The sequence below is a fragment of the Dipodomys spectabilis genome, unplaced genomic scaffold (assembly GCF_019054845.1).
Source record: "Dipodomys spectabilis isolate Male_0828 unplaced genomic scaffold, ASM1905484v1 ptg000266l, whole genome shotgun sequence".
Classification (NCBI taxonomy): Eukaryota; Metazoa; Chordata; class Mammalia; order Rodentia; family Heteromyidae; genus Dipodomys; species Dipodomys spectabilis.
Genome location: NW_024870943.1, coordinates 5822722 through 5844133, shown reverse-complemented (window position 1 = coordinate 5844133; position 21412 = coordinate 5822722). Strand labels below are relative to the sequence as shown.

The 21412-nt window shown below is 51.5% G+C and overlaps 3 protein-coding genes across 5 annotated transcripts; all 3 read left to right on the top strand.

Moving 5' to 3' along the window:
• Position 1: 1 nt before the first annotated feature.
• On the top strand, positions 2–847 carry LOC122125757 (putative transmembrane protein INAFM1). The gene has a single exon (XM_042700348.1). It carries the CDS (start codon positions 200–202, stop codon positions 614–616), a length of 417 nt encoding a protein of 138 aa, XP_042556282.1. The 5' UTR covers positions 2–199; the 3' UTR covers positions 617–847.
• A 2356-nt stretch (positions 848–3203) lies between these two features.
• C5ar1 (complement C5a receptor 1) lies at positions 3204–11827 on the top strand. 2 transcript variants are annotated; one of them, XM_042700337.1, is made up of 2 exons: positions 3204–3237; positions 10299–11827. In XM_042700337.1, the coding sequence occupies exon 2, from the start codon at positions 10304–10306 to the stop codon at positions 11402–11404; it is 1101 nt and encodes a 366-aa protein (XP_042556271.1). In that variant the 5' UTR covers positions 3204–3237; positions 10299–10303; the 3' UTR covers positions 11405–11827. The 2 variants fall into 2 exon arrangements, with proteins under 2 accessions (XP_042556271.1, XP_042556272.1); XM_042700338.1 differs by having other exon boundaries at positions 3227–3243.
• A 4577-nt stretch (positions 11828–16404) lies between these two features.
• C5ar2 (complement C5a receptor 2) lies at positions 16405–20688 on the top strand. Of its 2 annotated transcripts, XM_042700341.1 has the most exons (3): positions 16405–16737; positions 17427–17558; positions 19210–20688. In XM_042700341.1, exon 3 carries the CDS (start codon positions 19225–19227, stop codon positions 20245–20247), a length of 1023 nt encoding a protein of 340 aa, XP_042556275.1. In that variant the 5' UTR covers positions 16405–16737; positions 17427–17558; positions 19210–19224; the 3' UTR covers positions 20248–20688. The 2 variants fall into 2 exon arrangements, with proteins under 2 accessions (XP_042556275.1, XP_042556274.1); XM_042700340.1 differs by lacking the exon at positions 16405–16737 and having other exon boundaries at positions 17309–17558.
• The last annotated feature ends 724 nt before the right edge of the window (positions 20689–21412 follow it).

The window sequence follows — 21412 nt, the reverse complement described above, 5'->3', positions numbered from 1 at the left end:
GGGCGGGATTAAGCATTGGGGCGGGGCCTGTACGAGGAGGCGGGGTCAGGGCTTTCATTTGGTGATTGGCCGGAGGCGGGAAGGGCGTGTCCATGGATAGGGAGGCCCGCCCTCTGGGCGTGGCCACGCAGGCCGGGGGCGGGCCTCGGGCGTGGGCGGGGCCTTGCGGGCGGCCGCGCGGGCGGAGTGAGCAGCCGCGATGCGGGGCACGAGCTGCGTGGGCGGCGGCGGCGAGAGCCCGGGCGGCGCGGGACTGAGCGAGGGCCCGCGGGGCCGGTGGCTGCGCCTGGCCCCGGTCTGCGCCTACTTCCTCTGCGTGTCGCTGGCCGCCGTGCTGCTCGCCGTGTACTACGGTCTCATCTGGGTCCCCGCGCGGCCCCCCGCGGGCCCCGGCGGCCCCGCGCCCAGCGCGCCGCTCCCGCCGTGCGCCGCCCGCCCCGGCGCGCCGCCCGCGCCGCCGCCCGCCCCCGCCGCCGTCTCCTGCCTCCTGGGGGCCCCCGGCGGGCCGCGACCCCAGCTCGAGCTGCCGCGGAGCCGCCGCCGCCGCCGAGACCCCGGGAGCCGCCCGACGCCTGGAGGAGCGCCCGGGGCCGCGGGGGGCCCAGGACCCGGGTAACCTCCCGCCCACCCTGCGGGGCCGGCCCTCCTCCGGAGCCCCCGGCACCCGCCCAGCGCCCGCGCCCAGCGTCCCCGGAGCCGTCTCCCGGAGCAGCGGAGCGGCGGGGCCCGCTGCGGCCCATCTCCGACCCCGCGGGGCTCCTGATCCTCCCCGGGGGGGGGCCTGGGCCCGGAGCCCGCAGCCGGGGGGCCGCTCCTCTCCCCGTCTCCACCACAGCCATCTGCAATAAACTCCAGCCTCAGCTGCCTCGCGGTGTCTGTGTTGTCTCTGGGAAATCCTTCCTGCAGTCAGACCCCAGGCCCCCCGCCCCCCGCTTTCCCAGGGGTCCCCATGCGTCCCTCACCCTCCTCGCGGGCAGTTGGGGGGGCGCGGTTGGGCAGGGCCACTGAAGGTCAGTGACAGGCGGGCCTGGGGAAGCGCTGTGTACAGCCAGAGCATGGGGGACAGTTGGCCTAAAGCCCCGGACCGTGTCACATGCCCTGTCCCCTCCTCCTCCTCCTCTCTCCTTTAGAAGCCACAGTTTGGATTCCCCAGGGATATCAAGGCAGCCCATAGCGCTGCCAGCCAGGGGCCTCTCCCCGCTATCTCCAGTGCCCCTCATTTTGAGTTTCCAGCCCCAGGGTCCCCGTTGCTCCTCCTTGTGGCTGTCTGGATGCACCCTGTCTCCTTCCACCTTTTTCTCTCGCTTGGCTGTCCACGCAGTTCTTCTTAGCTGTGTCCTGGTCTCTACCTCCAGCTCCTCCTCCCACCTGTCCTTTCCACTCCTCCTTTCCCGTGTCTCCCCAGTCTCAGCCATGCTACACCCCTGTGCTGCACAAGCCTCCCTTCCTGATCGTGTGTCCCCTAGACGTTGGGGGCTGTGGGGAGCAGCGGGCACCCCTCTGTAGGGCTGGTCTGCTGAGCCAGGCAGAGAAATAGTAGCTGGTGTGAGGCATACTGCATGTCTTCCAGACCCAGGGTATTTTCAACTTAAAATGGGTTTGTGGGAGAGGTCTCTGTTGATTGTTGACCCGGCCTATGGCTTTTCTATGGCTCCTCCATTCACTCTCCCCACCCACCCACCCCCCCCCCCCCCCCCCGCGATCCCCCCCCCTTGAACTCAAGGCCTGGGCACTGTTCCTGATCTTTTTTTTTTTTTCTTTAATTTTTTTATTGTGAAAATACTGTACAGAGGGGTTACAATTACATGGGCAAGATAATTAGTACATTTCTTATCAAGCATTGTAGCCTCCTCCTTTGTTTCCCCTTCCCAACCCTTCCCATCTCCTGATCTTTTTTTAAATTTTTTTTTGGGCCTGGTCGTGGGGCCTGAACTCTGGGCCTGGGTGCTGTCCCTCAGCTCTTCAGCTCAAGCTAGCGCTCTACCACTTGAGCCTCACCACCACTTCCAGCTTTTTTCTTTTTGCTTTTGTGGTGCTGAGGAATCAAATCCAGGGCCTCAGGGATGTAGGCAAGCACTCTACCACTGAGCCACCTTCCCAGCCCTGATCTTTTTATGCAAGGCTAGTGCTCTACCACTTGTACCTCAGCGCCAATTCTGGCTTTTTTTCTGAGTAGATTATTGTAGATAAAAGTCTCATGGACTTTCCTGCTGGGGCTGACTTCAAACCACAACCCTTAGCTTTCAGCCTCTTCAGTAGCTAGAGCCACAGGTGTGAGCCACTGGCACCTGGCTTCTGGCTTCCTCTATTCAATTGTTATAGACTTTTTTTTTTTTTTTTGTGGTCGTGGGGCTTGAACTTGGCTTGGGTGCTGTCCCTCAGCTCTTCAGCTCAAGGCCAACTCTTTACCACTTGAGCCACAGCACCACTTCCTGTTTTCTGGTGGTTTATTGGAGATAAGGAGTCTCATGAACTTTCTTGCTCGGGCTGGCTTTGAACTGTGATCCTTAGATCTCAACCTCCTAAGTTGCTAGGATGATGCCTGGCTTTTTTTTTTTTTTTTCCATCCTGGGTCTTGAACTCTGGGGCTAGATGCTGTCCCTAAGCTCCTTTTGCTTAAGGCTAGCACTCTACCACCTGAGCTACATGACTACTTCTAGTTTTTTTTTTTTTTTCTGTGAGTTACTAGAGATAGAGTCTCCTGGAAAGCTGGGCACCAGTGACTCAGGCCTGTAATTCTAGGTACTCAGGAGGCTGAGATCTGAGGATAGCAGTTCAAAGCCAGCCCGGGAAGGAAAGTCTGTGAGACTCTTAGCCAAAAAACTGGAAATGGTGCTGTGGCTCAAGTGGTAGAGCACTAGCCTTAAGTGAAAAACCATGGGACAGCACCCAGGCCCTGAGTTCAAGCCCCAGGATCAATCCCCCTCCCATCCCCACCCCCCACATCCCCCAAGAAACAAATGAAGGTCTATAGGCCCAAAGAGGGGCTGAGCCTAGGATGGGGAGGAGGGCTTGCCAGCCCCGCATGAAGCCCCAAGTCTTCCAAGATGTAGAGGACTTGTGGGTGTCATGGAGGGACCCGGCCAGGGTGCCCCATGCACAACCCAATGAGAACGCCAAGAGGAAAGCCAGTCACTTCCTCCCTTCATCCGTGTCTGCCCCTCATGCTTTAAAACCCGCAGCTTAGCTGTTGGGAGGAGCACTCGGCCATCGCAGAGCGGGAGGAGCTCCAATACCGTGAGTGTGGGTTTATTTATTTATTTATTTATTTTTTTGGGTCCGGTCGTGGGGCCTGAACTCTGGGCCTGGGCGCTGTCCCTCAGCTCTTCAGCTCAAGGCTAGTGCTCTAACACTTGAGCCACAGCGCCACTTCCGGCTTTTTTCTTTTTGCTTATGTGGTGCTGAGGAATCGAACCCAGGGCCTCTGGCATGCAAGGCAAGCGCTCTACCACTGAGCCACCTTCCCAGCCCTGCACCCCTTTATTCTTTGAGGGAGCCCTAGGGAGGGAACCCAGAGCTGTGCAGCTACCACTTGAACCACATCCATAAACCACATTTCTTTGTATTCTTTCCGAGGGAAGGATTACTGAGATTTGAACCCAGGGCCCTGTGCTTGCTAGGCAGACAGTCTACTACTTTCTAGGCAGGGTCTTGCGCTCCACCCTTGCCCTGGCCAGGTAGCCAGGACTTTAATCCTCCTATCTCTGCCTCAAGAGCCTTCAGGCTTACAATATCAACCCAGCTTATTTTGCTTTTGACATGGGGGTCTCACTAACTGCCCAGGATGGCTTTGAAGTTGAGATCCTCCTGCCTCTGCCACTTGGGGAGCTGAGATGATGCATGTGGGTGCCTCTCTGTCTCCCTAATTCTCATTTCTCATTCTGATTCCTGCTCCCAACCCCAAGCCAGCTACCGTCTTTTTCCTAGTCTAGTCCAGGTTTGGGATCTGGGCAAGGAATAAAGTTGTGAGGAAACGGTAGAAATCATAATTGCCTTGTATGACTGGGGCTATAGACAGTTCTCAGGGGGGAAACCCTTGAGTTACATTTCTTAAAATGAGCCAGGAGTGGTGGCTCACACCTGTAATCCCAGCTACCCAGGAAGTTGAGATCTGAAGATCACAGTTCAGAGCCAGCCCAGGCAGACAAGTCCACAGCTCATTTATCTTCAGTTAACCAACAAAAAGCCAGAAGAAGAGCTGTGGCTAAAGTAGTAGAGCGCCAGCCTTGAATAGAAAAAAAAGCTCACGGACAATGTCTAGGTTCTGAGTTCCAGTTGTAGGACTGGCGCGCACACACACACACACACACACACACACACACACATCCTCAATAATGAAGACTTATAGCACTTGGGAGGTGCCCTGGGTTCCATTCCCAGTCCTTCAAAAAGCACAGAAATCTAGAGCAATCAAAGCTTGGAGCTGGACCTGCTTGCATGGGACTTCAGTCCATCTGGGCTACAGAGAAGGGAAACTGAGGTTCAGGCAGAAAGCGGGGATGACCTAGATCCTTCAGTGGTTGGTGATAGAAGCTATGTCCCTTTCTGTGTGTATGACCCCAGTTCCTGAACCCTCACCAGCTCAGCCACAGTTTTGTGTCTGTGGTCAGGAAGGCCCAAACATTGCTTCATGGAGTGAAAGAGGAAATGGCCAGGAAGGAGATTGCTCCATAACCTGAAGAATGATGCGGGCAAATGGGGCATCCAGAAGCGAGCCATGCTGCCTGCTGCCTTTTTCTCTGCCATGAAATATTCCAATGGTAGAAAAGGCAGTCATGAGAAAAGTCACTCTTCTTCGCCCTCTGGTGTTCCTGGCATCTTGTCATGGTCCTTTTGGTTTTGTTTTGTTTTGTTTTCAGTGGTGGGGCTTGAACTATGGGCCTGAGTGCTGCCCAGAGCTCTTTTGCTTAAGGCCAGCACTCTGCCACTTGAGCCACAGCGCCACTTCTGGTTTTCTGGGTGGTTTATTGGAGATAAAAGTCTCATGGACTTTCCTGCCCAGGCTAGTTTTGAACTGTGATCCTCAGATTTCAGCCTCCTGAGTAGCTAGGATGACAGTCGTGAGCTACCAGCACCCAGCCAGCATGACATTTTTTTTGGTTGTTGTTGGTCCTGGGGCTTGAACTCAAGAGACTGGGCGCTGTCCCTGAGCTCTTTTGCTCAAGGCTAGTGCTCTACCACTTTGAGCCACTGTACCACTTTGCCATTGTCCTTAAAGGCAGCCCTGGGAACCAATCTGTGATGGAATCTTCTAGAAGTAGGTTATTGATGACCAAGCTTTGGGAACAAAGTCAGGAGCAGCAGTTAGACATAAGAAACCCTGAGTCCAGGGCTGGGAAGGTGGCTCAGTGGTAGAGCGCTTGCCTTGCATGCACGAGGCCCTGGGTTCGATTCCTCAGCACCACATAAGCAAAAAGAAAAAAGCCGGAAGTGGCGCTGTGGCTCAAGTGGTAGAGCGCTAGCCTTGAGCTGAAGAGCTGAGGGACAGTGCCCAGGCCCAGAGTTCAGGCCCCACGACTGGACCCCCCCCCCCCCAAAAAAAAAAAAAAAGAAACCCTGAGTCCAGTTCAACTTATGCCTCTATTGTGTGCCAACCATGGACATGGGCCCTTTCTGATCTCTCTCTCTCTCTCTCTCTCTTTCTGGTGCGTGTTACTGTGCCTGGCTTCCTTTCTGGGTGTTATTCTTTCTATCTTCCCCCACCCTTTCCTTCTTTATTTCTTCTCATTCTCTTTTAGGCAAGGGCAATAAACTATAGTCCCTGCAAGGCAGATGACTTGACAGACACCCAGCCCTTTTTTTTTTAAATTTTTATTTATTTTTTATTGTGGAAATACTGTACAGAGGGGTTACAATTACATGGGCAAGTTTTTTTTTTTTTTTTTTTAATCTTGCTTTTTTCCCATGAATAGCATCTAACGTTCCTAACCAGCATTTAGGGGGTACTTTCTGCATTCCAGACACCATGCAAGCACGGCTCATTTACTAACATCATGGTAAAAACAAACTAGGAGGAAAGCACAGAATCTCCATGTCTCTCCAGGGAGGTAAATCCCTCCTTTGTGCTGACAGTATAATATTCTAGGGTGAGGTTTCACCCTTTAGGTGGTTTCCATTATTTTGTGTTGTTTTTTTTTTTTTTCTTTTTCTTTTGGCTGGTCATGGGGCCTGAGCTCTGGGCCTGGGCGCTGTCCCTCAGCTCTTCAGCTCAAGGCTAGCGCTCTACCACTAGAGCCATAGCACCACTTCCGGCTTTTTCTGCTTATGTGGTGCTGAGGAATCGAACCCAGGGCCTCATGCATACAAGGCAAGCAGTCTACCACTGAGGCACCTTCCTAGCCCCTATTTTGTCTTTAAGATTGTAGTTAGGTGCTGTAGTAATTCCTACCTATAGTCTAAGCTCTCAGGAGATTGAGACAGGGAGGTTGTGAGTTCAAGTCCAGTCTGGATTACATAGCAAAACCCTAAAACAAAACAAAACAAAAACCGAGCCCAGAACAACAACAAAACTGTGTCTGTACCTCTATGCACATCTTTGCACCCATGACTGGGTTTCTAGATTCCAAGGTGTGAGCAATTCTCTTTAACAGATACTGCCAACAGTTAGGTTAACTTTTATTTCCCACCCCTAGAGCACAAGAGAACCTGTTCACCTCCCACTCAGCCCTGCCACTCAGGGAGCTCTTTGGCTTTTGTTACCCTTCCCTTCTCAAAGCTTGGAAAGCTTCTTTTATACTTGAAAAAAAAAAAAAAAAAAAAAAAAAAAAACCAGACACTGGTGGCTCACACCTGTAATCCTAGCTATTCAGGGGGCTGAGATCTGAGGATTGAGATTCAAAGCCAGCCCAGGCAGGAAAGGCTGTGAGACTCTTACCTCCAAAACACCACTCAGAAAACCAGAAGTGGCACTATGGTTCAAGTGGTAGAGCACTTGCCTTGAGCTGAAGAGCTGAGGGACAGCACCCAGGCCCAGAATTCGTCTCATGGAAAAAAAAAAAAAAAAAAGGGGGCCAGGCACCCTATGGCTCACACCTGTAATCCCAGATACTCAGAAGTCTGAAATCTGATGAGTATGATTTGAAGCCATCCCAGATAGGAGCATCCAGGAGACTTTTGTCTTTAATTAGCGACCAAAAAAGGCAGAAGTGGAGCTGTGGCTCAAGTGGTAGAGCACCAACCTTGAGCAAAACAGCCCAGGGACAGAGGCCTTGAGTTGAAGTCCCAGGACCCACACAAGGAAAAAAAATGTATTTCTGATTCTTAGTGCTTAGATGTTCCATTATCAGGATTGTTTAGTTGGTCCTGGGGCTTGAACTCGGGGTCTGGGCGCTTTCCTTGAGCTCTTTTGCTCAAAGCTAGCATTCTACTACTTTGAACCACAGCAACATGTCTGGTTTTCTGGTGGTTTATTGAAGAGTCTCACAGACTTCCCTGCCCAGATTGGCTTTGAACCTCAAATTTTAGATCTCAGCCTCCTGAGTCGCTAGGATAACAGATATGAGTCACCAGTGCCTGGCTTTTCTATATATTTTGATGCATTTCTTTTTCTTTTTCTTTTTTTCTTTTTCTTTTTTGTCTATTCTGGAGCTTCAACTATGGGCCTGGGCGCTGTCCCTCAGCTCTTCAGCTCAGGGCAAGCGCTCTACCACTTGAGCCACAGCGCCACTTCTGGTTTTCTGGTTTATTGAAGAGTTTATTGAAGAGTCTCATGGCCTTTCCTGCCCGGCCTGGCTTTGAACCGCCATCCTCAGATCTCAGCTTCCTGAGTATCTGGGATTGCAGATGTTAGCCACCGGCTTCTGGCTATATATTTTATATGCATTTCTTTTTTTTTTTTGTCTGTTGTGGGGCTTGAACTCTGGGCCTGGGCGCTGTCCCTCAGCTCTTCAGCTCAAGGCGAGCGCTCACCACTTGAGCTACAGCGCCACTTTTGGTTTTCTGGTGGTTTATTGGAGATAGGAGTCTCACGGTCTCTCCTGCCCGGGCTGGCTTTGAACCGCGATCCTCAGATCTCAGCCTCCTGAGTAGCTAGGATTACAGGCGTGAGCCACCAGTGCCCGGCTATATGCATTTCTTGACCTATTTATTTCTTTTTGCAATTCTTGAGTTGGATTCTAGCATCTTGTGCTTTATAACTGAGTCATATCCCTAGCCCTCCCTTTTTTTGTGTGTCTTGTCTTAGAGACACAGTCTTGTTCATTTTGCCTTGGGCTGGCCTCCAGCTGGTGATCCTCCTCCCTCTGCCTCCCAGGGAGCTGGGATTACAGGTGGGTGCCACCATGTCCTCTTTGTCCTCTCCTTCCATACTAGATATTTGAGGACTTTGTACCCTCGGACTTGAGTGGTTCCTCTGTCTTGTTGATATTTTCCTGTTATCTAGCTGTGCCCTGGTTGTCTGCTTCAGCCCCTCTTGCCAGAGACTTCAGTTGTTTTCTACCTCTGTTTGATTTGAGACAAGATTTCACTATGTATTTTAGATGGGTCTTGACCTCAAGATCCTCCTGCCTGGGGCTGGGAAGGTGGCCTAGTGGTAGAGTGCTTGTCTTGCATGCATGAGGCCTTGGGTTCGATTCCTCAGCACCACATAAGCAGAAAAAGCCAGAAGTAGCACTGCGGCTCAAGTGGTAGAGTACTAGCCTTGAGCTGAAGAGCTGAGGGACAGTGCTCAGGCCCAGAGTTCAAGCCCCAATGACTGACCAAAAAAAAAAATCCTCCTGCTTCAACCTCCCAGTGCTGTGATTACAACTGTGTACTACCACACTGCCATACCTCAAAACCTGGGAGTGGGGAAAACATTTGACTTGTTTACATGATGGAGAGAGGCAGGAAACCACAAAGTGAGAATCAGCACCATTTTTTTTCTGCTCTCTTGAAGTCAACAAGATCAGAAGACAGGGTGATCTCATGGCAGGAAGAACTGGTCACTTCCAGGGGCCCAGGGGAGCGAGAGGCCCTGCCCTTGGGATCTGAGTCATTCTGCGGCTCAGGCTATGGTGGACATTGGCAAAAGCAACTTCTTCCTCTTTTTCTTCTTCTTTTTTTTTTTTTTTTGTGTGTGTCAGACATGGGGCCTGAACTCTGGGCCTGGGAGCTGTCCCTGAGGTCCTTTTTCTCAAGGCTAGTGTTCTATCACTTGAGCCATAGCCCCACTTCTGGCTTTTTCTGTGATTAATTGGAGCTAAGAGTCTCATAGATTTTCCTGCCTGGTCTGGCCTTGAACGTGAACCTCAGATATCAGCCTCCTGAGTAGCTGGAATTTCAGATGTGAGCCACTAGCACTCAGCTTAAAAGTAATTTCAGGAAAGTCCATGAGACTCTTTTTTTTTTTTTCATGAGACTCTTATCTCCAATGAATCACTCAGGAAACTGGAAGTGGCACTGTGGCTCAAGTGGTAGAGGGCTCACCTTGAGCTGAAGAGCTGAGGGACAGGGCTGGGAAGGTGGCTCAGTGGTAGAGCGTTTTCCTTGCATGCCTGAGGCCCTGGGTTTTCAATTCCTCAGCACCACATAAGCAAAAAGAAAAAAGCCAGAAGTGGTGCTGTGGCTCAAGTGGCAGAGCACTAGCCTTGAGCTGAGGAGCTGAGAGACAGCGCCCAGGCCCAGAGTTCAGGCCCCACGACCGACCCCCTCCCCCCCAAAAAAAGAGCTGAGGGACAGCGCCCAGGCCCAGAGTTCAAGCCCCATGATTCATCATAAAAAAAGTGAATTCTTGTGGCCCTTCCAGGGGATGCTGATTTCTCAGGCGGAACCTCCCTGAGCGGACATGGGGTACCCCAGGGGGTGAGGGTGGGGGTAGGTCATGGGCTAGTTACTAAAGGAAATGTTTCGACATGTTAAATTTCCCTTTTGAAATGTTTTCAAAATTACAGAAAAGTGGGAACCAGGGCCAGGTGTGAGCAGCTCACGCCTGTAATCCCAGCCACTTAGGAGGCTGAGATCTGAAGATGATGATTCAAAGCCAGCCTGGGGAAGGAAAGTGTGTGAGACTCTTATCTCCAATAAACCACCCAAAAGCCAGAAGTGGGGCTGGGAAGGTGGCTTAGTGGTAGAGTGCTTCTCCAGCATGCCTGAAGCCCTGGGTTCAATTCCTCAGTAGCACATACACAGAAAAAGCCAGAAGTGGTGCTGTGGCTCAAGTGGTAGAGTACTATCCATAAGCTAACACAGCGCAGGGACAGTGCCCAGGCCTGAGTTCAAACCTCAGGATCATCACATTGTAATAATAGTAATAATAATAATCCATTAGGAACACTTGCTGGCTAGGAGTCTGGGAGCTGAGAATGTGTTTAACCCCATAGGTCCCATGGCCAACGAGAACTTTAAGAACAACGACTATGATTACCCTGATTACTCTGATTACTCCAATTACTCCAATTACTCAAGAGGGACCTGGGACCCCAATGACCGTATGCATGGCACCTCTGCCCACCACTACCCTGCCGATATCCTTGCCCTCATCATCTACACGCTGGTCTTCCTGGTGGGAGTGCCGGGCAATGCCCTGGTCATCTGGGTGACCGCCTTCGACCTCAGGCGCCTTGTCAATGCCATTTGGTTTTTCAACCTGGCGGTGGCCGACCTCACATCCTGCCTGGCTCTGCCTGTCTTGTTTGCCACGATCGTGAACAAAGGCGTATGGCCCTTCAAGGACTCCGCCTTTGAGGATGCCAGCTGCCACATCCTGCCATCCCTCATTTTGCTCAACATGTACGCCAGCATCCTGCTCCTGGTGACCATCAGCGCCGACCGCTTCCTCTTGGTGTTTAACCCCATCTGGTGCCAGAACTTCCGCCGGGCCAGCAGAGCTTGGATGGCCTGTGCCGTGGCCTGGGGTTTAGCCTTCCTGATGAGCATCCCTTCCTTCCTGTACCGCAAGATCTATCGGGACCCTTTCTCCGACAGAAGTGTCGTCTGTGGCGTCGACTACATGGAGGGCGGTGTTGTCAAGGAGAGGACGGTGGCCATCCTGCGCCTCCTCCTCGGCTTCGTGCTGCCTCTGATCATGCTCACTGTCTGCTACACCTTCCTGCTGCTCCGGACCTGGAGCCGCAAGGCCACGCGCTCGCCCAAGACTCTCAAAGTGGTAGTGGCTGTGGTGACCAGCTTCTTCGTCCTCTGGCTGCCATACCAGGTGACTGGGATCATACTGAGTTGGCTGAGCCCCTTGTCGCCCTTTTTCAACCAGGTCTCCAAGCTGGACCCCCTGTGCATCTCCATCGCCTATGTCAACTGCTGCGTGAACCCTATTATCTACGTGGTGGCCGGCTGGGACTTTCTGTTCCGGCTCCGCAAGTCACTCCACACTGTCCTCCGCAACGTGTTGACCGAAGAGTCCCTAGCCAGGGACAAGTCCTGCACACGTTCCACGCTGGACACCTTGTCCCAGAAAACCAGTGCTGTTTGAGGCCTGGACTTCCTGGCTTCCATGAGCACACCATAGTCCCCTCCCTTCCTTTCCAGCCAACTGGCTTTCCCCTCAACCATTTTTTGGTGGTCTTAGAGTTTGAACTCAGGGCCTCATGCTTGCTAGGCAGCAGCTTTACTACTTGAGCCACACCTCTCACTCTTTTTTCTTGCATTGTTTAGTTTTGAGATAGGATCTTACTTTTTTGCCCCCATGTATGCTTGGACCATGATCCTCCTTTTTTTGTTTTTTTCCTCCTCTTGGTGAGATGGCATCTTTCAGACTTTTCTGTCTTAGATGGCCTAGAACCATGGACCTCTTGCTCTCCCAAGAAGCTGGGAGGACAGGAGAGAATCACTGGTGTCTGGTTTATTCTGTTCTCCTTCCTTCCTTCCTTCTTTCCTTCCTTCCTTCCTTCCTTCCTTCCTTCCTTCCTTCCTTCCTTTCTTCCTTTCTTTCTTTCTTTCCTTCTGTGTGTGTGTGTGTGTGTGTGTGTATGTGTGTGTGTGTGTGTGTATGTGTGTTGGTCCTAGGGCTTAAACTCAGGACCAGGTACTAAATACTGTCTCTCAACACTGGTGTTCTACCCCTTGAGCCATAGGTCTCCTTATGGCTTTTTGATGACTAATTGGAGATAAAAGTCTCACAGAGGGCTGGGAATGTATCTTAGTGGGAGAGTGCTTGCTTAGCATGTATGAAGCCCTGGGTTCGATTCCTCAGTACCACAAACACAGAAAAAGCTGGAAATCAGCCGGGCACTGGTGGCTTACGCCTGTCATCTTAGCTACTCAGGAGGCTGAGATCTGAGGACCGAGGTTCAGAGCCAGCCTGGGTAGGAAAGTCCAACTTTATCTCCAATAAAGTTCCAGGAAACTTGCACTTGCCTTGAGCTGAAGACTGCAAGGACAGCATCCAAACCCAGAGTTCAAGCCCCATGGCCTAAAAAAAAAAAAGAAAAAAAAAGCTGAAAATGGTGCTGTGGCTCAAGTGGTAGAGCACTAGCCATGAGCAAAAGAAGCTCAGGGACAGTACCCAGGCCATGAGTTCAAGCCCTGGGACTGGAAAAAAAAAAAAAAGTATCACATAGTTTTCTTCTCATGCTGGCTTTGAACCACAATCTTCAGATCTCAGCCTCCCGAGTAGCTAGGATGACAGGTGTGAGCCACCAGCACCTGCTCTCTTTTTCTTTTTTTCCTTGTTTTTCTTGTTTTTGTCATACTAGAGATTAAATCCAAGGCCTCTTCCACAATAGGTTAGCATGCTCTTCAACTTGAGCCATGCTCCCATATCTTTTTTTTTGTTTTTTTTTGCCTGTCATGGGGCCTGAACTCTGGGTCTGGGTGCTGTCCCTTAGCTCTTCAGCTCAAGGCTAGTGCTCTACCACTGGAGCTACAGCGCCACTTCCGGCTTTTTCTGTTTATGTGGTGCTGAGGAATCGAACCCAGGGCCTCATGCTTGCAAGGCATGCACTCTTCTGCTGAGCTACCTTCCCAGCCCCTATCTTTTTTTTTTTTTTTTTTTTGGTGACAGCATCTCATTAACTTTTCCAGGTCTGGCTTTGAACTCACAATCCTCCCATCCCCACCTCTTGAGTAGTAGAGATTGCAACCTTGTGCCACTAGGCCTAAATGGCTTGCTTTTCAAAGACCATCTCTGCCTTGAATCTGCCGTCCTCAAAGTGTCACCTCCTCCAGGAAGACCCCTTGATTTCCTCTCTGTCCCCCCCTTCCATTCTTTCTCACTCAACCTTAGTTCCCAGCCACCATTGCCTTTGTTTGGCATGAGGACTTAGTAGATGGTGAGTCCATGCTTTCCCCAAGCCCATTCAGGAGGGAGGTGCTGGACCCCAAGAGCTGGGTCCCACCAATCCTTTCTAGAAACACTTAGCCAAGTTGGAGATGCCAGCCCCATACCACAGGGCAGGTTCTGGAAGTGGGAGATGAGATCTGTGCTAGGTTATCAAGTTTGAAAGAGGAAGTGTTGGGAGAGGAAGGGCTTGGCTGCTTTAGTTGTGTCAGGTCACATGCCTCCTTCCCTGCCTGCAGCCTTCCACACGCTCAGTTTCTGTCACCCCTCTGTCCCTCACCCTTGGTCCTCACCCATGCCCTTGGTGGGGGGGGCTTCCATCCATGCCAAGGGACATCACATGTACTGGGAAGGCCTGACTCTGGATGCCAGCACTCTACTAGCAATGCAGTGTGACTTTGTATTTGCCGGAGGGAAAGTGAGAGACACAAAAAGTCTGAGCATGGTGGTGCATGCCTGTAGTCCCAGCTACTGAGGGAGGAGCAGACAAGAAAATCAGAAGTTGGAGGCCAGTGGGGCAAAGGTAGCAAGACGTTGTGTCAAAAAAAAAAAAAAATAGAATGTCAACAAAAGAACAGGGGCTGGGAATGTGGTCTAGTGGTAGAGTGCTTGCCTTGCATGCATGAAGCTCCCGGTTTGATTCCTCAGTACCACATGAAAAAAAAAAAAAGCCAAAAGTGGCACTGTGGCTCAAGTGGTAGAGCACTAGCCTTGAGCAAATGAAGCTCATGGACAGTGCCCAGGCCCTAGGGTTCAAGCCCTGGGACTGGCAAAAAAAAAAAAGAACACGGAATGTGGTTCAGTTGAGTGCTGGCAGAGCACTTGCCTAGCAAGGGTGAAGCCCTGAGTTCCAGACAGACACAAATTGCACACTGCGTGTGGCCAGCAGTTACTGTGTGAAGACCTCAGGATACACTGCTTCGCCTGACATTTACAACTTCTACAGAATCTTAAAATCTCAGAAATACTTCTGGCCCTCCAAGGATCTGGTGTGAGGGAACATTCTAGAATCCTGTGATCAACAGGTCTTGTAGGCCACAGTGAAGGATCACATGATCTAGTGTCCTTAAGTAGCTGTGATCCTAACTCTAGCTTTTTGATCTTCGAGAGTAGCCATTAGACAATCCGGCCCGCTGTTCCATTGTTTGTTTGTTTTGTTAATAAAGCTTTATTGGCACATAGTCATGTCCATTCTTATGGCTGTGTTCATGCTACTGGAGGTGTGTGTTGAAAATACTTACTTTGCCGGGCACCAGTGGCTCACGCCTGTAATCCTAGCTACTAAGGAGGCTGAGATCTGTGGATCACGGTTTAAAGCCAGCCCAGGCAGGAAAGACTGTGAGACTCCTATCTCCAATAAACCACTAGAAAACTGGAAGTGGCGCTGTAGCTCAAGTGGTAGAGCACTTGCCTTGAGCTGAAGAGCTGAGGGACAGCTCCCAGGCCCAGAGTTCAAGCCCCATGACCAACAACAACAACAACAACAAATAATAATAATAAAAATTTTTAAAATTAAAAAAAATTTAAATACTTACTTTCTCTTCATAGAAAAGCCTGCTATGGTTTAAATATGTCCCACCCAAAACCCAGATGTAATATAATCCTACTATGTGGTAGAAAGAGGTAGAACCTTGATCTCTGTATGTGCAGGTGGGACTTCTGGGGACTTTTGAGGGCTTAGTCAGAAGGGAAGGGCCCTCCTTGGAGGACAGCCTGGCATTGTACAAAAAGGAGACTGGAGTTTGCTCTGTTTTGGCATGTGTTTAGACTTTCCTGTCCAGGCTGGCTTTGAACCATGATCCTTAGATCTCAGCCTCCTGAGCTGAGATCTCCACTCACAAGAAAGCCCTCAGCAGACACAGCTCCTCAACCTTGGACCTCCTTCCCAACTGCACCACCCTGAGCTGAATAAACCTTCGCTGTTTATAAATTACCAGAAACCACACTGAGACACTGACCCTTGGTCTAAACATTCAAACACTTATGATAGTGCCTTTTTTTTTTTTTTTAATAAATCTCCCTCAATAATGTCCTACTGTGTAACCTAGGCTGGCCTTGAACTTATGATCCTCTGTCTCTGCCTCAGGAGTTCTGGGATTACAATCATGCACCAACACCCCCAGCTTGAGTGTGTGAAATTTAAGAATGTCTATTCTGCCAGGTGTTGGCAGCTCATGCCTGTCAACCTAGCTACTCAGGAGGCTGAGATTTGAGGATCACTGTTTAAAGCCAGCCCAGGCAGGAAAGTCTGTGAGGCTCTTACCCCCCATGAACCACCAGAAAATAGGAAGTGGTGCTGTGGATCAAGCAATAGCCCACAATTGACCCTCGGCCCCCCCAAAAAGAATATATTTTACCACCTCTTCCTCCTCCTCCTCCTCCTTCCTTCTCTTTCTTCCCTCCTCCCTCCTCCCTCCTCCTCCATCATTTACCAAACACATCCACAGCACACACAGATTGAAAGCTGAGGTCCAGGGAGGGGGGTAGAACTTAGGTTTTGTTTTTCCTGGGGGCCTTAGGTTCTTTTCTCAGCTGGACTTTTGGACCTTTTGTGCAGAGACAGAGGAGTTGGGGAGGGAGGGGGGGAGGGGGAGGCAGTAAGCAGTTGGCGATTGTCCCAGACTTCAGGGGACCCAGTTGAGCCTGAGACTTCCAGATCCTGAAGTTAAACCACAGGCGGGCTGGCTTCCAGGGCATGGGAGATCTTGGCTCTAGGGCTGGGACTCAGGTCAGCCCACTGGCCCTTCAGGCTATGCTAACTTTACTTTGGCAGCCAGTAATTTTGGGATGTGTGAGTCACGAGAGAAGACAGGAAAACCACACCCTGGAGTGGGCAGAGCCCTCCCCTCAACCCCCACCCCCGCGCCTGGCCCCCAGTTCTTGACAGTTCACTAGGATAGCAGCACCCAGAAAATCTAGCAGAAGCCCAGCAAATCGGGCAGAAAAGTCATGAGGTTCTTTTTTTTTTTTTTTGGGTCCGGTCGTGGGGCCTGAACTCGGTGCTTGGGCACTGTCCCTCAGCTCTTCAGCTCAAGGATAGCACTCTACCACTTGAGCCACAGCGCCACTTCCGGCTTTTTTCTTTTTGCTTATGTGGTGCTGAGGAATCGAACCCAGGGCCTCGAGCATGCAAGGCAAGCGCTCTACCACTGAGCCACCTTCCCAGCCCAGTCATGAGGTTCTTATCTCCAATGAGTGTTTGCCTATCTGTGGCAGACAGACCTTGGGATTAGTTCCAGCTGGGGCTGGCAGGGCTGGTACTGTCTGGGTTAAATGATCCTGTTCCTTAAGAAAGCCTTGCCAGGGAGAAGGCACAGACTGATACATTCCTGTGTACAGCAAGTTCCTGGATTACACTCAGGAAGTGCTGGGCAGGGTGGAGTCTGGGATGGTGGCTGCGTGATAAACCGGTGGAGACGCAACCTGCCTGCCCCGCAGCCTGCCTGCCCCGTCTGGAGCTCCAGGTGCTGTCCAGGCTGTACCTTTCCATCTCTGCCTCACCCACGGGTCCATTCCCTGGCTGCAAGGTAGGTACGCGCCTTTTGCTTTCCCACACTCAAATCCAAGCCCAGAGATGATAGGCTATTTGCCAGAAAGTCACACAGCAGGTGGAGCAACCTTTCTACAACCTGCAACTAGTTTCCACTTTAGGGATGAAACAAATCTATAACCATTCCACACTCAGAACATTAAAATAAAAAAATTCCAATGGGCTGGGAAGGTGGCTCCGTGGTAGAGTGCTTGCCTCACATGCATGAGGCCCTGGGTTCGATTCCTCAACACCACTTAAGCAGAAAAAGCCAGAAGTGGCACTGTGGCTCAAGTGGTAGAGAGCTCGCCTTGAGCTGAAGAAGTTCAGGCCCCGCGACTGACAAAAATAAAAAGCCCCCAAACAAAAAAAAGTGTGGCTTTAGTGGTAGAGCACCTGCTTAGCAAATGCAAGGATCAAGGTTTGATCTTCAGTACCACAAGAAAAACAAAAAAATAAGGCTTGGGGTTTGGGGGTTTCTTGGGCATGAGGCCTGTCCCAACTTCCTCTGCCCTTCCTGTTGGCTCAGCCTTAGAGCTCGGGACAGGGCCTGCTAACCCACAGTGAGCAGCCCTGAGTGGCCGGGTCTTGTGCCCTGTCACTTTGCCCTTCCTCCTGTCCTAGCTACAATTTACCTACTTGAGCCTCTACTTAGTGTCATGTGATCAACCTTGTCATCTCTTTGAGGACTTGCCAAACTGGAGAGGCAGGTTCACCGGACAAGTCAAACTTCAGAAGAAAGTGGACAGAGAGACAGCCAGCTGGGACTAACACAGTGCCAAGTGAAGCTCAATCCTCTACTTTGCTGAGTGACCTCTGGTGAGTTCTCCACCTTCTATAGGCCTCTGTGTCTTCATACGTGTGTGTGGGGGGGGGGGGGGGAAGGGGTTAATAATACAGGATCAGTTGTAATCTAGTAACTACTCAGGGGGCTGAGATCTGAGGATAACAGTTCAAAGCCAGCCTGGGGTGGAAACTCAGTGAGAGTTTGATCTCCAATGAACCACCAGAAAACCAGAAGTGGTGCTGTGGCTCAAGTGGTAGAGCGTTCGCCTTGAGCTGAAGAGTGCAGGGACAGCGCCCAGACCCAGAATTCAAGCCCTACAACTGACAAAAAAAAAAAAAAGTACAGAATCAAAACTAGAGTGTGAGGCTGGATGCTAGTGGTTCACCCCTTAATCTTAGCTACTCAGGAGGCTGAGATCTGAGGATCGCTGTTAGAAGCCAGACAGGGTGGGGCTTGGAAGGTGGCTCAGTGGTAGAGTACTTGCCTCACATGCATGAGGCCCTGGGTTCGATTCCTCAGCACCACATAAGTGGAAAAAGCGGGAAGTGGTGCTGTGGTTCCAGTGATATAGTGCTAGCTTTGAGCTGAAGAGCTGAGAGACAGCACCCAGGCCCAGAGTTCAGGCCCCATGACCAGCAAAAAACTAAAGACCAACCCTTTGGGCTGGGAAGGTGGCTCAGTGGTAGAATGCTTGCATGCATGAGGGCCTGGGTTCGATTCCTCAGCACCACATAAGCAGAAAAAGCCGGAAGTGGCACTGTGGCTCAAGTGGTAGAAGCATTAGCCTTGAGCTGAAGAGCTGAGGGACAGCGCCCAGACCCAGAGTTCAAGCCCCATGATCGACAACAACAACAACCAAAAAAAAAAAAAAGAAGAAGAAGCCAGACAGGGCAGGAAAGTCAGTGAGACTCTTATCTCCAATAAACTACCCAAAACTCAGAAATGGAGCTCTGGCTCAAGTGACACAGAGCTAGCCTTGAGCAAAAGAAACTCAGGGACAATGTCCAGGCCCTGAGTTTAAGCCCCAGGACCTGCAAAACAAAAACAAAAACAAAACAATAGTAATAGGAAACCCTACAGTATTGAAGCCCATATCTCCAATGACTCAGGAGGCAGAAGGTCAGGAGGATAGAGGTTTGAGGCCCGCTCAGGCAAAAAAGAAAGTTCACAAGAACACTCCCCACTGCCAATCTCAACCAATAAATAGCTGAGCGGGGTGAAGTGTGCCAGTCATCTCTGGAAGTGTGAATAGGAGGATCATGATATGATGTAAAACAAAACCAACCAAACAAACAAGCAAGCCAGGCATTGGTGGTTCACTGTCATCCTGTCACCCAAGCTACATAGGAGGCTGAAATCTGAAGATCATGCTTCAAAGCCAGGCTGGGAAGGAAAGTCCATGAGACTCATCTCCAGTGAACCACCAGAAAACCGGAAGTGGTGCTGTAGTTCAAGTGGTAGAGCCCTAGCCTTGAGCTGAAGAGCTCAGGGACAGCGCCCAGGCCCAGAGTTCAAGCCCCACGACTGACAAAAATCATGGGTCAAAAGGGATGAGAGTGTGGCTCAAGTGGTAGAGCGCCTGCCAGACCGGGGCAAGGCCCTAAGTTCAAACCCCAGGGCTGGCACCAAAACTAAAGGAGGAAGAAGGAATTGTCATTGAGTGTCCTGCTGTGTCTCCCCCAGGTGTGGACAGCCAGGATGGAGAACGACTCTCTCAGCTTCGACATCCAATACGGGGACTACAGTGACCTCCCGAATGTCCCTGTGGACTGTCCCGACGGTGCCTGCCTCCTCTCTCCCCGCGTCCTCCATGTGGCTCCACTGGTCCTCTACGCGGCCATCTTCTTCCTGGGGATGCCAGGCAACGCCATGGTGGCATGGGTGGCTGGGAAGGAGGCGGGCCGCAGGGCGTGGGCTGCGTGGTTCGTGCACCTGGCGGTGGCTGACCTGCTGTGCTGCCTGTCTCTCCCCATCCTGGCCGTGCCGATGGCACGGCAGGGACACTGGCCGTATGGGGCGCTGGGCTGTCGCCTGCTGCCCTCGGCCATCCTGCTGTCCATGTACGCCAGTGTCCTGCTGCTGGCTGCGCTAAGCGGGGACCTCTGTCTCATGGCTTTGAGGCTCCCCTGGTGGGTGGTGGCTTGGCGGAGTCGAGGGGTGCAGGTGGCTCGGGGGGCAGCCTGGATGCTGGCCTTGCTGCTGACCATCCCCTCGGCTGTCCACCGCCGCCTGCACCAGGAGGCCTTCCCCTCCCGGCTGGCCTGTGTGGTGGATTACGGTGGCTCGGTCACAACCGAGGTCCTGATCAATGCCAGCCGGTTCCTGTTTGGATTCCTGGGCCCACTGGTGTTCGTGGTGGGCTGTCACAGCGTGCTCCTGAGCCGCGTCGCCCCGCGTCACTGGCCGCTGAGTATGGCGGTCATAGTGGGGTTTTTTGTCTGCTGGGCTCCCTACCACTTCCTAGGGGTGGTACTGACCGTGGCTGCTCCAAACTCTGTGCTCCTGTTCCGAGCTCTGAGTGCTGAGCCCTTGGTCGTGGGCCTGGCCCTGGCTCACAGCTGTCTCAACCCTATTATCTTCCTGTACTTTGGGCGCGCTCAGTTGTGCAGATCCCTGCCGGCTGCCTGTCGGCAGGCTCTGAGGGAATCCCAGGACAAGGAAGAAAGCTCCACTAGCAAAGCAGCCACTAGCCATGACTTCATGTCCGAGATGGAGGTGTAAGCAAGAGGGATGCGGGGGTTAAATCTCCGAGCTCTCATTTTATATGGAACAGCTTCAGGGATAGTTGGATCTAGGTGCTCAGTGATGTCTTGATTTCATTCCTCCCTTGACCAACATTCATTATGTATGTGCTAGGTGTGAGGCTTTAATAGAGTAGGTATGGGTACTCAGCCTCCAGAAGCCAAATATAGCAGGGCAAAGATTCCCCTGGAAGCTTCCCAAAGGAACAAAGACTGTCTGACCTTTGACCTCTAATGGCCAAAACTATAAGAGAATACATATTGTTTCAAATCACTACATTCCCGGGTCTGTGGTCATTTGTTACAGCACAAGAACCCAGAGGCCATGTTCTGTCCATGCCCATCTAAGCTGATACCCTTACCCGCACTGCCCATCTATGCTATCGACTGGACAAGCATGAGCTCCTGTGACTTTCCATATTAAAAAATATTTTTTGGTTTTTTTTTTTGGGTCCGGTTGTGGGTCCTGAACTCTAGGCCTGGGCACTGTCCCTCAGCTCTTCAGCTCAAGGCAAGCGCTCTACCACTTGAGCCACAGCGCTACTTCTGGCTTTTTTCTTTTTGCTTATGTGGTGCTGAGGAATCGAACCCAGGGCCTCAAGCATGCAACGCAAGCGCTCTACCACTGAGCCACCTTCCCAGCTCTAAAAAATGTTTTTATTGTTATTATAAATGTGATGTACAGAGGAGATAGTTTGGTAACCCTTCTTGGAGAAACGCACATTAAAATTACAATTTAGAATTCAGTCCTCATGCTCAATGCACTTTGTTCAGGGGTTACACGGGCTGGAATGGAGGGCGAACATATTGGGCAGCAAAGGTTTCCCTCATTGCAGAAAGTTCCAGAAGGCAATGCTGCCAACCTAGAGTGCAGTCTTCTCTATTTTTTTTTTTTTTTTTTTGTTGTTGTTGCTCCAGTCCTGGGTCTTGAACTCAGAGTCTGGGTGCTGTCCCTAACCTTTTTTTGTTCAAGGCTGGTGGAGCCACAGTTCCACGGCTGGCTTTTTGGTGGTTAATTGGACATAAGGGTCTCACAGACTTTTCTGCCTGGGCTGGCTTCGAACTGGGATCCCCACAGATCTAGGACTCCTGAGTGGCTGGAATTCCAGGGGTGAGCCCCAGACCTCCAGCTCTGGATCTCTTGG

Bases quoted from the DNA above. Each gene is read 5' to 3' on its own strand.
- C5ar2 (XM_042700341.1), top strand. From the start codon at position 19,225: ATGGAGAACGACTCTCTCAGCTTCGACATCCAATACGGGGACTACAGT.
- LOC122125757 (XM_042700348.1), top strand. From the start codon at position 200: ATGCGGGGCACGAGCTGCGTGGGCGGCGGCGGCGAGAGCCCGGGCGGC.
- C5ar1 (XM_042700337.1), top strand. From the start codon at position 10,304: ATGGCCAACGAGAACTTTAAGAACAACGACTATGATTACCCTGATTAC.